The sequence below is a fragment of the Salvelinus sp. IW2-2015 genome, linkage group LG15 (assembly GCF_002910315.2).
Source record: "Salvelinus sp. IW2-2015 linkage group LG15, ASM291031v2, whole genome shotgun sequence".
Lineage (NCBI taxonomy): Eukaryota > Metazoa > Chordata > Actinopteri > Salmoniformes > Salmonidae > Salvelinus > Salvelinus sp. IW2-2015.
This window is the reverse complement of record NC_036855.1, coordinates 60,159,604-60,175,816: the sequence shown is the minus strand read 5'-3', so window position 1 is coordinate 60,175,816 and position 16,213 is coordinate 60,159,604. Positions and strand designations below refer to the sequence as shown.

General features: G+C 44.4%; 1 protein-coding gene across 1 annotated transcript in view; it reads left to right on the top strand.

Annotated features, from left to right (window-relative positions):
- The first annotated feature begins 4,492 nt into the window (after positions 1-4,492).
- The window catches only part of LOC111974433 (cysteine-rich secretory protein LCCL domain-containing 2-like), a 21,709-nt gene continuing 9,988 nt past the window's right edge, over positions 4,493-16,213 (top strand). The window contains exons 1-4 of the mRNA XM_070447389.1: positions 4,493-4,583; positions 9,657-10,038; positions 13,916-14,034; positions 15,228-15,240. Of these exons, the coding sequence (XP_070303490.1) occupies positions 9,763-10,038; positions 13,916-14,034; positions 15,228-15,240 (408 nt within the window). The 5' untranslated portion in view covers positions 4,493-4,583; positions 9,657-9,762. The remainder of the gene's footprint in view (positions 4,584-9,656; positions 10,039-13,915; positions 14,035-15,227; positions 15,241-16,213) is intronic.

Sequence of the window (16,213 nt, the reverse complement as noted above, 5' to 3'; positions counted from 1 at the left end):
ACCTGTTTCATCCGGATTCGGTTGTGCTGTAACACACGGTCCAATGTAGACAAGCCCACCTGGTGAATGTTATTGAATATTGTGTTGTCTGCAATTATGTGGTTCTGGATTTTTCGTAGTCTAATGGTATTGTTTGCCACCACCATGTTCACAATAACGGTCTCCTGTTCTTGGTGAACAGCCAGTGTCTTCCACCATAGCTGTCTCTCAGTTCTGCAGAAGATCCACAAATATGATATGATTGGTTACAGTAAGCAAAATTTATCTATTTTATTAGGCCTACTGATATGTTGGACTGCAGTATACTACAGTATACATACATAAAGAGCATAGTGTAGATGGTAGGTAACTTACTGGTTCTCATTTCTGAATGTATGGATCGTAGATGCAACGTAGTGGCTCAGGTTGGGCTGAACTCTCTGCCCAGCTTCCCTCATACTCAATCCATGGTTGAGCACATGGTCAACCAATGTGGCCCTGATCTCATCTGAGACAACTGTCCTCCCTTGTCTTCCTCATCCTCCTCTTCCTCCTCTTCCTCTCACTCCTTCACCTCTAGCTCTTGTTTCATCATTGATCATCTTGTTTCATTCCATTTTCCTCCAAAACAGGAGAGCTAATTTGTGGCTTTTTATAGTGCTAAAGCTTTGATTTCTAAGTGAACAATTCAGCAACTAGTGTTTACACCTGTGAGGAGTGGGTGTTGCCAATTGGTGTGTAGAGTTTGGCATTGTTTTCCAAAGGGACTAAAGAGATTTTAATTTTGAATGTTGTGCCTAATGTAGAGAACTGTGTGTAGTGTTTTGCAAAAAGTGTGATATAGAATTGAAAACTGAGTGTAAAGCAGGAATTGTGCTTGCGACTGCAGACTTGGTTTAGGGATTTGGTGCATGAGTTTCTGGTTTCGGTGATTGCGTTTCAAGTTCCAATTTTAGTGTGTAAACAATTGGGAAAAACTGTAATCCTAACAGTATTTCCTGTAGCATGTTGGTATCTTTACCAAGCACTGGACCCATGCCTGAGAGGGAAGGGGGAGATGTTCTCATCCTCTGTCCCAGCTCTCTGTTGACACACTAGCTGTAGTGCTTGGGCACCTGGGCACAGTGTTTAAACTGCTGAGTTTCACTGAGAGTTTCTTGGGTGATTTGAGTAAAAAAGAAGAGGCCTTCAGCCAGTTGCACACACTGTGGCCTCTTAAAGGCCAACAGAGGGGTTTCACACAGAAAAAAGTAAATCACCGGATTAAGCGTTCCCCGTCTCTCACTGCTGCTAACCAGTAATGTTACTGTGGTTACCTTAATGTTGTTCATTTTGGCCTTATCAGAGTGGTACAGCGAAAAAAAATGATAATTGAGGAGTAATGTAAGTACAGTTTATGTGCTGGGTTCTTAGCAAGGGGGTCAAAGCTTCCCTCTGAAGGGTAGGAGTAGTAGGACAGGGTACCCTCTGAACGGTAGGAGAAGTAGGACAGGGTACCCTCTGAACAGTAGGRGAAGTAGGACAAGGTACCCTCTGAAGGGTAGGAGAAGTAGGACAGGGTACCCTCTGAACGGTAGGAGAAGTAGGACAAGGTACCCTCTGAACGGTAGGAGAAGTGGGACAGGGTGGGACAGGGAAAGCAGGTCCATCTCCAGACAGAATATTAGTCCATGGAGCTCCTACATCAAACATAGAACACCTGAAACCCATGACTTATTTTAGGCAAGGGTCCCAGAACTACTATAACTATAGGGGAGGAGATGTGTTAATAATATGGGTGTAAGACTTATATTCATGTACACTGAGTATACAAAACATGAAAAACACCTGCTCTTTCCATGACGTAGACTGACCAGGTGAATCCAGGTGAAATCTATGATGTCACTTGTTAAATCCACTTCAATCAGTGTAGATGAAGGGGAGGAGACAAGTTAAAGAAGAATTTTAAAACCTTGAGACAATTGAGACATGGATTATGTTTGTGTGCCATTCAGAGGGTGAATGAGCAAGACAAAATATTTAAGTGCCTTTGAAAGGGGTATGGTAGTAGGTGCCAGGCACATCGGTTTGTGTAAAGAACTGCAACGCTGCTGGGTTTTTAACACTCAAAAGTTTCCCGTGTGTATGTAACCGATGTGAAATGGCTAGCTAGTTAGCGGTGGTGCGCGCTAATAGCGTTTCAATCGGTGATATCACTCGCTCTGAGACCTTGAAGTAGTTGTTCCCCTTGCTCTGCAAGGGCCGCGGCTTTTGTGGCGCGATGGGTAACGATGCTTCGTGGGTGGCTGTTGTCGATGTGTGCAGAGGAGAGGGACGGAAGGGGCGAGCCCAGGTAGGGGCGAGGAGAGGGACGGAAGTATACTGTTACACGTATCAAGAGTGGTCAAGCACCCAAAGAACATCCAGCCAACTGGACAGCTGTGGCAAGCATTGGAGTCAACATGGGCCAGCATCCCTGTGAAACGCTTTCGTGTAGAGTCCATGCCCTGATTAATTAAGGCTGTTCTGTTCCACTAAATATTAGGAAGGTGTTCTTAATGTTTTGTACACTCAGTGTATGTGCAAGACTGACAAGCCCAGATACACATAAAAGCCACTGCAGCAGCTTTCTGATGTCTCTCACTGGTTTACTATACGGATTATACGGATTATAATGCAATAAAACGTGGATTCCAGTAAAAACTTTTTGAACAAATAATTTTTCAATCATTCAGGTAATTTGTAAATGGTCATTTATCAGTGGTCTGGGTTTGATCTGATGAGACTTTTGCTTTGTCTTCACTCTGGTGGAGAATTGGAGAGATACTTTGTTAAATGGAGCAGAATTCTCAAAATCATTTTCAAATCCCTTTTGAGAAGATTCGTTCCTTGTAAAATTCACAACCTAAATGTTTCAGAGCAATATCAACTTTATGGAGGAATTATGGGTAGAAAATGTTTTGCTATTTAGTTCACTGTGCAGCTGGCTTTTCTTCTGCTAGGTAAATAACAGCGACAATATGATGAACCATCTTCTTAGCAGCACATGAAGTCTCGGCTTCTCTGCGTTACCGTGCCAACCCTAATCCGTGTCTGGCGGGTCAACACCCCTCGTGTTCCCCCGTGCCAAGTGTCATAAACTTTTGTTTTTCCTACGTAACATGTTTGTTAGTGCGTCTTTTATGTGCTGCTGCTGAGTCAAATGGAGGCCAGCTGACATTATCTCTATTTTTCATCTCCCTCTGTGGTCCCATGAGGCTGTGTGTTTAGACAACAGTCAAATCATGATGGAGTAGTACCATGCCTTTACATCCACAGGTATGGGTCAGTACAGAAGATGTAGGCATGTATGCTATACTTTACATGTGGAGTGTGATGTAGAGGTTGGTGTGCCAGTGATGCAGTGTGTGAATCACAGTATGTGTAAAGTTCCACCTTGGATTCCCACTCTGATGGGAGTCTTGGTCTCCATACCTGGGGGTAGAAATGTGAATTCCCCATGGGTTAAGTCATCCTCACAGAGACAATGCTGAGCTGTACCAGAGGGAGGGAGATAAAGAGACTGCTCTGACAAACTAGGTACTTGGTACAGATGTGAATGAAGTGTTTGCACATCTGAGGACAGTGAAGAGAGACGAGTGTAGTAAGAGCACTCCCTATTCTTCATCCCTGTTTGATTTACAACTGTTCGGTTTTAGAACCGAACTGCCCCTCCACTCTGCTATGGAAAGAGGACATTCTGTCATGGCATTCCTTGAGTGGCATCAAAGCAAGGCATCAAAATAAAAAGCCAACAAGTGAATAGTTGTTCAACGGAAATTCAATGGAAATAAGTCCCAGACTTTATTGTGTGTTATCCTCGATGATTTTACTCATGCGCATGTATGGCTTTTTCAAGTTTTATGTGTGCTTGTTTTTTTAAATGGTCGAATGAATAAACTAAACTAAAACCATAAACTGATATATCATACCATCTATCATATCATATGAAGGATATATTATAATACAACTATAGAGATAATTATTAATACTAATAAAGTTATACACAAATTACATTGTTATCACTTTCAAAATAGAGCAAATTATAATAATATCGTAGGTGGAATTATGAATTGTATTTACATGTATCCGACTATAATTATATACAATCATGCAATAATCTGTATGATAGGCTAATGGTAATTATCGATGAACTGTCTTGAAGAAACTCTGGCAAAACTTTTGAATTGGAAAAGAAAAGAAAGTTATACAAAACTCTATTACGCTTTTCGATTGCACTGTTTCGTGGTGAATTACATACTTTGCGTTTTCCTTTCGACATCAATCGTTAGAGCGCAGGATGCTTGCCAAGAACATAGCCATCTTGAGGAGGGAGCTGTGGGAGTGACTAAAGAAAGAAGCGTTAAGATTTGTTTCCCTCCTCGCTCGTTCAGCGGGATCTCTATATAAAGCACTGAGATGCCGCTGTAAAGTTAGTCAACAGTCACAAAGTTACTCTGCCCTCTAGGACCGCAGCCAACGAGTACAGCTCCACTTCAGCACCAATTTAGCAAACGGGAAATACTCAACAGGCGCAGAAGCTTTTGGATAATTGCCGGATAATTCCAGTGAATCCAGTGATTGAGGTTAGCATGTTTTTCTACATTTAATCAGATTTATTCTGCAACATGTATTCACCATGTAATTCTATGCTTTTGGGTGCCACTGAGTTCAAACATTTTATAATGTTCAGAATTGATAAGAATATGTGAATGTATTTAAAAAACAAATGTTTTCTTTTATCAATGCTGTTGTAAATTATTTAGCCTGTCATGAAACACTACACATTTCAATATTGTCCTGAACATTGTTATAACACATGCAAGTGCAGTGCTCCAGCCATCATCGCTGTCCACATTTCTACTTCTGTGAAATAATGTCAAGCCCAGGTGTCAATTCCTAGAGAGCAATTTAATGAAAACTGTGCATACAGTATGTAGCTTATATCAACAATATAGCTATTTTGAGTTAGGTTTACCTAGGAGCATGTGTTGTCAACTTGTCCAAGGGGAGTTGTGTTGATGTGTGACACTCCTTGGTTTGACATTGGGGGCAGTATAGAAGAGTTACTGCAGAGCCACCAGGTGAGAGCCCACCAGGCTCCTCTGTGTGTGTGTGTGTGTGTGTGTGTGTGTGTGTGTGTGTGTGTGTGTGTGTGTGTGTGTGTGTGTGTGTGTGTGTGTGTGTGTGTGCGCGGGTGCGTGCGTGCGTGCGTGCGTGCGTGCGTGCGTGCGTGCGTGCGTGCGTGCGTGCGTGCGTGCGTGCGTGCGTGCGTGCGTGCGTGCGTGCGTGCGTGCGTGCGTGGGAGGCTGCTCTGTCTGACACTCAGGTATAACATTCATGAGAATGATGAGAAAGGCCCAGAAATAAAGACTGGTGGAGGTTTGGTGTGAGAAGGTAGGCCGGGACACAAAGAGAGTGCCAGAGGAGGGGTGTGGTGGGATGGTTGGGCTGCCTCAGGCCAGCCGGCTGGCTCCCATCACTGGCTGTGGCTGCTTGGCTCCGTGACAGTGTGTTGACACAGACCGGCCGTCAGACCTCAAGCCGCCATTCCAGGCTGAGAGAGAGAGGAGGAATTGAAGGATGCAGGGAGCAGTGCTATGACTGCGCTCTCTCTTTCCTTCTCTCTCCCTCTCTGCCATGCCTTCTCCTGCCGGCTGATTTAGTAGCCCTGCTGTTTGTCTTCTCCTGGCCAATGGGGTTGTGGCTGAGGCTGGGAGCCGGCCTTGTGCCCTGTGTGCTGTGGCAAAGGAGGATGAGAACCACACACTACCTCATATTCATACTAAAATGTTCTGTTTTAGTAAATAACTCTACATCTGTCTCTTCCCCCCTCTCTCTTTATTTGGCTTTCTCTCCCTCTATTTTCATCTCCCTATCCAGCATTCTCTCTCATTAACTAATAACCCTTTCTGCTGTAGTTCTTCCCTACTCCCTCTACTGTTTTAGATTGTGATTTTGCAGGTCAGCCAGAGGACGATCAGAGAGAGGTTACAGAGATGATGGGCTTCTTGAACCTGACTGATTACTCTCTTTCCACCCAGATTATATATCACTCTGGAATCCAGGGCCATTAAGGACAATTAATGGCTTTAATGAAATATCTGCAGTTATGTTTACTGATAGATCATAGTTCCAAAGGGGCTGAGTAAAAGTGAATTTCCTTAGTCACTGTGTTGAGCAATCGATGGAAGATTACAATTAGTCATTATTATGGATCATAAAGGATATCCCCAGCTAATTGCTGTATTATGACAGAGCTGAAAAGAGCTTTGAAAGGATTTGGCTGCCTCTCTAAAGTCAAATTGAAGATGATCAGGTACAATGTGGAGATTAAATGTATGAGATATTGTCTGACTACTGAAAGCCTTGTAGAGAGAGTGTATCCTTGGATATGGAGTAATACCACTCATTTGGCTACATAGCTGATGCCTGCTGGACTGTTCATTTATCACGGTACTCCATTTTGTTTATTTTTTATTTTTTTGTTTATCTGTCGGCCCTAGCCCAGAACTCAGGCCCTGTGTGTAGTTAACCTACCCTCTCTGCCCACTCATTGTCATTTTACCTGTTGTTGTTGTCTTAGCTGATTAGCTGTTATTGTCTTACCCGTTGTTGTCTTAGCTAGCTCTCCCAATCAACACCTGTGATTACTTTATGCCTCGCTTTATGTCTTTCTCAAATGTCAATATGCCTTGTGTACTGTTGTTTAGGATAGTTATCATTGCTTTAGTTTACAGTGGAGCCCCTAGTCCCACTCTACATGCCTCAGATTCCTCCTTTGTCCCACCCCCCACACATGCGGTGACCTCACCCAGTATAACCAGCACGTCCAGAAATGCATCCTCTCTTATCGTCACTCAGTGCCTGGGCTTACCTCCACTGTACCCGCACCCCACCATACCCCTCTCTGCACATTATGCCCTGAATCTATTCTACCACGCCCAGAAATCTGCTCCTTTTATTCTCTGTCACCAACGCACTAGACGGCCAGTTTTGATAGCCTTTAGCCGTACCCTCATCCTACTCCTCCTCTGTTCCTCGGGTGATGTGGAGGTTAACCCAGGCCCTGCGTGTCCCCAGCCACTCTCATTTGTTGACTTCTGTAATCGAAAAAGCCTTGGTTTCATGCATGTTAACATCAGAAGATTTCAATACCCAACTACAACATTTTCAGTCAAGATAGAACTGTCAAAGGGGGAGGAGTTGCAATCTACTGCAGAGATAGCCTGCACATTTCTGTCATACTTTCCAGGTCTATGCCCAAACAGTTCGAACCTCTAATTTAAAAAATGAATCTCTCCAGAAATAAGTCTCTCACTGTTGCTGCCTGTTTTAGACCCCCTCAGCTCCCAGCTGTGCCCTGGACACCATATGTGAATTGATTGCCCCTCATCTATCTTCAGAGTTCGTTCTGTTAGGTGACCTAAACTGGGATATGCTTAACACCCCGGCAGTACTACAATCTAAGCTAGATGCCCTCAATCTCACACAAATCATCAAGGAACCCACCAGGTACAACCCTAAATCCATAAACATGTGCACCCTCATAGATATTATCCTGACCAACTTGCCCTCCAAATACACCTCTGCTGTTTTCAATCAGGATCTCAGCGATCACTGCCTCATTGCCTGCATCCGCTATGGGTCCACGGTCAAACAACCACCACTCATCACTGTCAAACGCTCCCTAAAACACTTCTGCGAGCAGGCCTTTCTAATCGACCTGGCCCGGGTATCCTGGAAGGATATTGACCTCATCCCGTCAGTCAAGGATGCCTGGTCGTTCTTTAAAAGTAATTTCCTCACCATCTTAAATAAGCATGCCCCTTTCAAAAAATGTAGAACTAAGAACAGATATAGCCCTTGGTTCACTCCAGACCTGACCGCCCTTGACCAGCACAAAAACATCCTGTGGCGGACTGCAATTGCATCGAATAGTTCCCGCGATATGCAACTGTTTAGGAAAGTCAGGAACCAATACACGCAGTCAGTCAGGAAAGCAAAGGCTAGCTTTTTCAAACAGAAATTTGCATCCTGTAGCTCTAACTCCAAAAAGTTTTGGGACACTGTAAAGTCCATGGAGAACAAGAGCACCTCCTCCCAGCTGCCCACTGCTCTGAGGCTAGGTAACACGGTCACCACCAATAAATCCAAGATAATCGAAAATTTCAATAAGCATTTCTCTACGGCTGGCCATGCTTTCCTCCTGGCTACCCCAACCCCGGCCAATAGCTCCGCCGGCAGACTCAATAGCCTTGGTTTCTCAAATGACTGCCTTGCCTGGTTCACCAACCACTTTGTAGACAGAGTTTAGTGTGTCAAATTGGAGGGCCTGTTGTCTGGACCTCTGACATTCTCTATGGGGGTACCACAGGGTTCAGTTCTCGGGCCGACTCTTTTCTCTGCATATTTCAATGATGTCGCTCTTGCTGCGGGTGATTCCCTGATCCACCACTACGCAGACGACACCATTCTGTATACATCTGGCCCTTCTTTGGACACTGTATTAACTAACCTCTAAACGAGCTTCAATGCCATACAACACTCCTTCCGTGGCCTCCAACTGCTCTTAAACGCTAGTAAAACCAAATGCATGCTTTTCAACCGTTAGCTGCCCGCACCCGCCCGCCTGACTAGCATCACTACCCTGGACGGTTCTGACCTAGAATATGTGGACAACTACAAATACCTAGGTGTCTGGCTAGACTGTAAACTATCCTTCCAGACTCATATTAAACATCTATAATCCAAAATCAAATCTATAATCGGCTTTCTATTTCGCAACAAAGCCTCCTTCACTCACGCCGCCAAACTTACCCTTACTGACTATCCTACCGATCCTCGACTTCGGCGATGTCATCTACAAAATACCTTCCAATTCTCTACTCAGCAAACTGGATGCAGTCTATCACAGTGCCATCCGTTTTGTTACCAAAGCCCCTTATACCACCCACCACTGCGACCTGTATGCTCTAGTCGGCTGGCCCTCGCTACATATTCGTCGCCAGACCCACTGGCTCCCGGTCATCTATAAGTCTATGCTAGGTAAAGCTCACTGGTCACGATAACAACACCAACCCGTAGCACGCGCTCCAGCAGGTATATCTCACTGGTCATCCCCAAAGCCAACACCTCCTTTGGCCGCCTTTCCTTCCAGTTCTCTGCTGCCAGTGACTGGAACGAATTGCAAAAATCGCTGAAGCTGGAGACTTATATTTCCCTCACTAACTTTAAACATCAGTTATCTGAGCAGCTAACCGATCGCTGCAGCTGTACATAGTCCATCTGTAAATAGCCCACCCAATCTACCTACCTCATCCCCATATTGTTAATCTGCTAAATTGTAATTACTTCTCTACTATGGCCTATTTATTGCCTACCTCCTCACGCCATTTGCACACACTGTATATAGACTTATAGTTATGCAATTTGTTCTCAATGTGGTGAGATCTGCTGTGATATCATTTCCCGGACTGATGTATTGCAACCAGTGAATATGCCTCAAGTAAAATGGATCAATACCTATAGTACAGTTACCCATGGCAAGAACCAGGGTTCTCTTGCATTAGCTCAGTCGTCTGTCTGGCCATGTGCTTTGCTCTGTAGCCTGTTTTGTTGGCTGGCCGGCCGGCTCACAGTGTGTTTTCTCCCCACAGCATCGTGTCTGCTGTGCTCAGGACCAGAGCTCACACAAGGCTGCCCACTGTGGTCTGCCCAGAGCCCTAGACACAGACGCCCAGAGACCCGTCCCAGAGACCGGAGATGACTGCTGCCATGCCCTGCTGGCTCTCCGCCCTCACCCTCACCCTAAACCTCCTGGTCCTCTCTGCCAGGGAAGGAGCTGCCCTCTTCCTGCCCGACTCCAATGAGCTGCGGCAACTACTGAGCCGGTACCAGGATGACCAGAACAGCACCGATAAAACAGCGGGTAGTAGGACCCGACGGGCCATCCAGTGGACAGACCGCGGGGAGATTCTACAACTGCACAACAAACTGAGGGGACAAGTCTACCCCACCGCATCCAACATGGAGTACATGGTGAGAAATGCAATCCTGAAATGTACACTACCGTTCAAAAGTTTGGGGTCACTTGGAAATGTCCTTGTTTTTGAAAGAAAAGCAACTTTTTTGTCCATCAAAATAACATCAAATTGATCAGAAATACAGTGTAGACATTGTTAATGTTGTAAATGACTGTTGTAGCTGGAAACGGCAGATTTTTTATGGAATATCTACATACAGAGGCCCATCAGCAACCATCACTCCTGTGTTCCAATGGCACGTTGTGTTAGCTAATCCAAGTTTATAATTTTTAAATGCTAATTGATCATTAGAAAACCCTTTTGCAATTATGTTAGCACAGCTGAAAAATGTTGTTCTGATTAAAGAAGCAATAAAACTGGCCTTCTTTAGATTGTTGAGTATCTGGAGCATCAGCATTTGTGGGTTCGATTACAGGCTAAAAATGGTGAGTTGCAAAGAAAAAGCCATATCTCAGACTGGCCAATAAAAAGAAAAGATTAAGATGGGCAAAAGAATACAGACACTGGACAGAGGAACTCTGCCTAGAAGGCCAGCATCCCGGAGTCGCCTCTCCACTGTTGACGTTGAGACTGGTATTTTGCGGGATCTATTTAATGAAGCTGCCAGTTGAGGACTTGTGAGGCGTCTGTTTCTCAAACTAGACACTCTAATGTACTTGTCCTCTTGCTCAGTTGTGCACCAAGGCCTCCCACTCCTCTTTCTATTCTGATTAGAGCCAGTTTCTGCTGTTCTGTGAAGGGAGTAGTACACAGCGTTGGCAATTTCTCGCATGGAATAGCCTTCATTTCTTAGAAGAAGAATAGACTGATGAGTTTCAGAAGAAAGTCCTTTGATTCTGGCCATTTTGAGCCTGTAATCAAACCCACAAATGCTGATGCTCCAGATACTCAACTAGTCTAAAGCAGGCCAGATTTATTGCTTCTTTAATCAGTTTTCGGCTGTGCTAATATAATTGCAAAAGGGTTTTCTAATGATCAATTATCCTTGATTAACTTGGATTAGCTAACACAACGTGCCATTGGAACACAGGAGTGATGGTTGTTGATAATGGGCCTCTTACGCCTATGTAGATATTCCATAAAAAATTGGTCGTTTCCACCTACAATAGTCATTTACAACATTAACAATGTCTACACTGTATTTCTGATCAATTCAATGTTATTTTAATCGAACAAAAAATTTGCTTTTATWAAAAAAAAAAAAACATTTCTAAGTGACCCCAAACTTTTGAACGGTAGTGTATGTACTGTAGCTTTAACTATCATCACCCTGACAGGTACACTGTCAACACACTGTAAAGAGGCTCACTATTCACACACTACTGTAGCGCAATAACCTCTATTACATGTAGAATACATGGTGAAAGTGACAGGTTGGGGGTTGTTTCACTAGCTGGAGGCACAGAAAGCTGATGAATAGCAGGTGCGTGGCAGGTAGCCTAGCGGTTCAAGCATTGGGCCAGAAAGCGAAAGGTTGCTAGTTCGAATCCCTGAGCCGACAAGGTGAAAAATCCCTAATTGTGTCAGGGTTGCCATTGATAATGGCAGACCCTGCTGGTCTGGGGTAGGCAAAAAAACACATTTTCAGTTCACACATGTGAAATAGGACAAATATAAGCACCCACCAATGTATTATTATTAGATAGTACAGAGAGATGGAGGTAAACACCAGCATCAGTCTCTGYTGCTCAGGAAATACCAGGGTCTTGTGTTTATGAGACAGCGATATAATGTAGGTGAATGTTTATAGGCTCCACTTTCAGTGGGAGGGTTTTGATTTTACTACTGTTAGGTTCTGAACAAACAGAATAAAAAGTCATGGACATCTAGAAAAAGCTCAAACCAAGTTTATTCACCCACTGGGTCATACAGCTGCAAAGACAAAGATAGGATTAAACAATAACAAATATTTATACCTTCCTACTAGGCACAGTCAACTCCTTGCACATCTAGACAGCCAATACATACATATTTTTTTTTCACCTTTATTTAACCAGGTAGGCCAGTTGAGAACAAGTTCTCATTTACAACTGCGACCTGGCCAAGATAAAGCAAAGCAGTGCGACACAAACAACAACACAGAGTTACACATGGAATAAACAAGCGTACAGTCAATAACACAATAGAGAGAGAGAAAAAAAAGTCTATATACAATGTGTGCAAATGGCGTGAGGAGGTAAGGCAATAAATAGGCCATAGTAGGGAAGTAATTACAATTTAGCAACATCTCTGTTGCTAGTCTGGAACTTAATTGGTTCATCTCACTGGTGTAGTCATGGCCCTGCCTGGTGCTAGAACCTTCATGGGTGTGGAAGTACAGTATATGTGTGTGTAATAGGACTGTTCTTTCTCACTTCATCTGACCTGACCTCGGGCCGACTTCCTCGCTCCTCCCTAATCCACAACTGCCCTACCTTAACAGTGACTGAAACCAGACTGTTTGCCCTTTGCCTCCCTCCTTAGGTGCCATGATATTTAACAATACCATGTTTTGACAGAATGTAAACTTTCTGCACTCCCCCTTGTCTCACTCAGTAACTTTCCCTACGCCTAGGTTCTATCCACCCTACATTGATCGCCAACATATACATTCATTATACATGTAAAGTAATCAATAAGTTCTAGTATGGTAACATGAATAAGTATGTTTCAAGCTGGAACCCAACACTACAACAATCTTCTCTTCTGGAAAAGATGAGCTCATGGTAGTCAACTGCTGGCAGCCTGGAGAGGAGCTGGCTTACTGGGAGGATAATTACACTGACTCTACTTTACCTGCTGGGAGACAGACACTGCAGAGAGGGGTGAAGACAGGGTAGGCCAGAGAGAACGAGGGAGGCCAGAGAGAACGAGGGAGGCCAGAGTGGCCAGTGGAGGAGAAACAGAGTGCTACATGGAGGGATGGATAGAGTGGGAAGGGGACTGTGGAGAAGAGAGAGCACTGAATGTTATTGAGAGGGATAGTGTTTATGGAATATGGTGACTGGGTAAGAAGGTGGACTGAGGTTAAGGTTAATATAGTTTAGATGGACAGACTCGGGGGGGGTTGTGGTTGATGTAGTTCAGATGTAGTACTGACAGTGTGGTGTCTTGTGACTGCGATGTGGTCTGGCAAGAGAGGAAGGGCCATGAAGTCTCCCTCTGCCCTGCTCTTCTGTTCTCTGCCAGGCTTGGTTCTGAGGACAGGACTGGGGGTATAGCCGAGCTGGCATAGTCATGGGCATGCATATGTATGTGTGTGTATCTGTATGTGTGGTGGTGGTGACCACCAATGGCCTGGAAATGTACTGAGGAGAGACACTGTGAGGCGCCACACTGTACCAGTCCTCTCCTCCCCCTCCTCCCCCATATCCTAGTGGTGAGAGTGGTGGCAGAGATGAGTTGCATCCCATCTTTCCACCCTCTTTTCCATGGGTAGAGAGAGAAACCCGCTCAGGAAATATGCCTAATTCAGCTGTGATTGCTGGGGATTTGTAGTGGAGCGGGGCCAGGCGCTGCTCCACTCACATTTCCTGGGCTAAAGCTAATGTTTTACTTGTATCCATATCAATTTCAGCTCCCTGGGAAGAAAGAGGGCTAGCAGAGGCCTACTAAGGTAGCTAGTGGTTAGGTAGGTAGCWATGAGGAGACAGGAGKAGYATTATTATATGRAGGSGATCTASCTGGTGGCCTGATATTAAAGCAGCTGGGGTAAGTCTMGCTGTGGTGATGGTCATGGATGMAGGTMGTTTTGATGGGTCTGTCTCACTGTTCACTGATCATATGTTTGAGTGTGTCACAGTGTGGACCCCTTTGCTGTCATTAATGTTACTGAAATGTGTGAGTTTTAGTGTTACRACTTTGTTCTAACAGTGTTATTTGTGTGTTTCCAGGTCTGGGATGATGAGCTGGAGAGGTCAGCCACTCACTGGGCAGAGGCATGCCAGTGGGAACATGGACCTAATGACCTGCTCATGTCCATCGGTCAGAACCTCGCTGTTCACTGGGGCAGGTAAGACAATATGACACACACACACGCATGCATACACACATGTACACTTCACACGCCTCACCGCAACACAAACGACGCACGCAGCCACGCACGCTAGCGCGCTGCGCCGACGCACGCACGCACGACACACACACACACACACACACACACACACACACACACACACACACACACACACACACACGCACGCAACGCAACGCAACGCACGCACGCACGCCAGGCGCAGCGCCGCACGCTTTGTGCTGTCTGCTCCCGAGTCTATGTGAGTCTGTAGTGTGGCTGTTGTGTGTGGATGTACACTGAGTGAACAAAACATTATGATGAACACCTGCTCTTTCCATGACAGACTGACCAGGTGAATCCAGGTGAAAACTATGATCCCTTGTTCATGTAACTTGTTAAACACTTCAATCAGTGTAGATGAAGGGGAGAAGACAAGTTAAAGAAGGATTTTTAAGCCTTGAGACAATTACGACATAGATTGTGTATGTGTGCCATTCAGAGGGTGAATGAGCAAGACAAGATATTTAAGTGCCTTTGAACAGGCTATGGTAGTAGGAGCCAGGCCCACCGGTTTGTGTTAAGAACTGCATCACTGCTGTTTTTTTCATGCTCAACAGTTTCTCGTGTGTATCAAGAATGGTCCACCACCAAAAGAACATTCAGCCAACTTTTGGATGCCTACGGGAGTGCAGCTCCCGCTGATCCCAGTCCATACTCTTCTCTGTCTTGGCACCCCAATGTTGGAACCAGCTACCCCCTGAAGCTAGGACAGCGGAGTCCCTGCCCATCTCCCGAGAACATCTGAAACCCTACCTCTTCAAACAGTATATATATATATACTTTTTGGGTTTTATTGAGGAACACAAAGAAAGTACAAATAAAGTAAAAGAACCACAGAAAAGATCTGTCAGTTACAGCGCACATCACACATTCATCAGATTAGTTGCATTGACATCATCTTTGAATTAGACAATTTTCAAGTACGAAACCCCTTTTCCCCAGTATTCCTGACCTCTCTCCTGTTGAGTTCTTAAAGCAAAGGTCATACATATGGTGTATTTCTTTAATAATATCTAACCATTGTGTCACGGTGGGAGGGTCTTTTTGCAGCCATTTCCTAGTGACAGCCTTTTTACTGGCTGCCAGTAGGACCTTTAAGAGGTACTTTTCTCTATTGTCTAAGTTATCAGGTATTTCACCCAAGTACAAAGAAATTCATGTTTGTTCTATGTCAAATCCCATTATTTTCCAATGTAAGATCTTATTTCTCCCCAGTAAGTTTTGATTGCGGGGCAAGTCCAAAAGATATGAGAGTGATCCACCCTTGATAGCCCGCATTCTCTCCAACAAGGGTGTAGTGAACCAGTCTGTTTTGATTTCAGTTGAGGTATTATGAAGAATTCTGAAGAATAACAGAATTCTCTCCATGACCTTGAGTTGGTGGAGCTTTGTTGAGTCTCTAATATGTTCAACCATGTTTCATCAGTTATTTCAATGTTAAGTTCCTCCTCCCATTTCTGTTTAATATAGTTTGTTGATTGTTTCTTTGAGGATTGAATACCCAAGTAAAGATTGGAAATAGCTACTCGAGGGTCAATCACTTTTATCTCCCTTAAGAAATAGTGTCGAACTTGTAGGTATCTGTAAAAATCTTGTTTATCCAAGCCATGTTTTTTTACTTAGGTCCTGGAAGTTATCTAGGTCCCCATTCCTTATAATTGTACTGAATGATGTGATGCCTTTCTGCGTCCATTGTTTAAAYCTGCTGTCCTGAGTTGCAGGGATGAAGCTGGGGTCGTATGCGGGCCAACTCAGCAGTTTGACCTCTATCTAAATAATTGTGCTCAACTACTTTAAACCATGTCTTAAGAGAGAAATTAATCCACTGATTTGGTCTATTGTATATTTCTATTACCATGTCCTTATTTCCCAAAACTGACTGTATGGGTATCTCTGTATGGGTGTCTCTGTATGGGTGTCTCTGTCAAAGTAGTCTCCATGTCTTTCCATTTGGATTCGTATTCTGAATTGCACCAACACACCAGAGGTCTCAATTGGGCTGACACAAAATAATATTTTAGGCTCTTCAAACAGTATCTTAAATAATCCTCCTCCTCACCTCGACCCCCCCTCCCCCAAAAAATGTGACACCCCCCCACACACACTCCACCCCCCC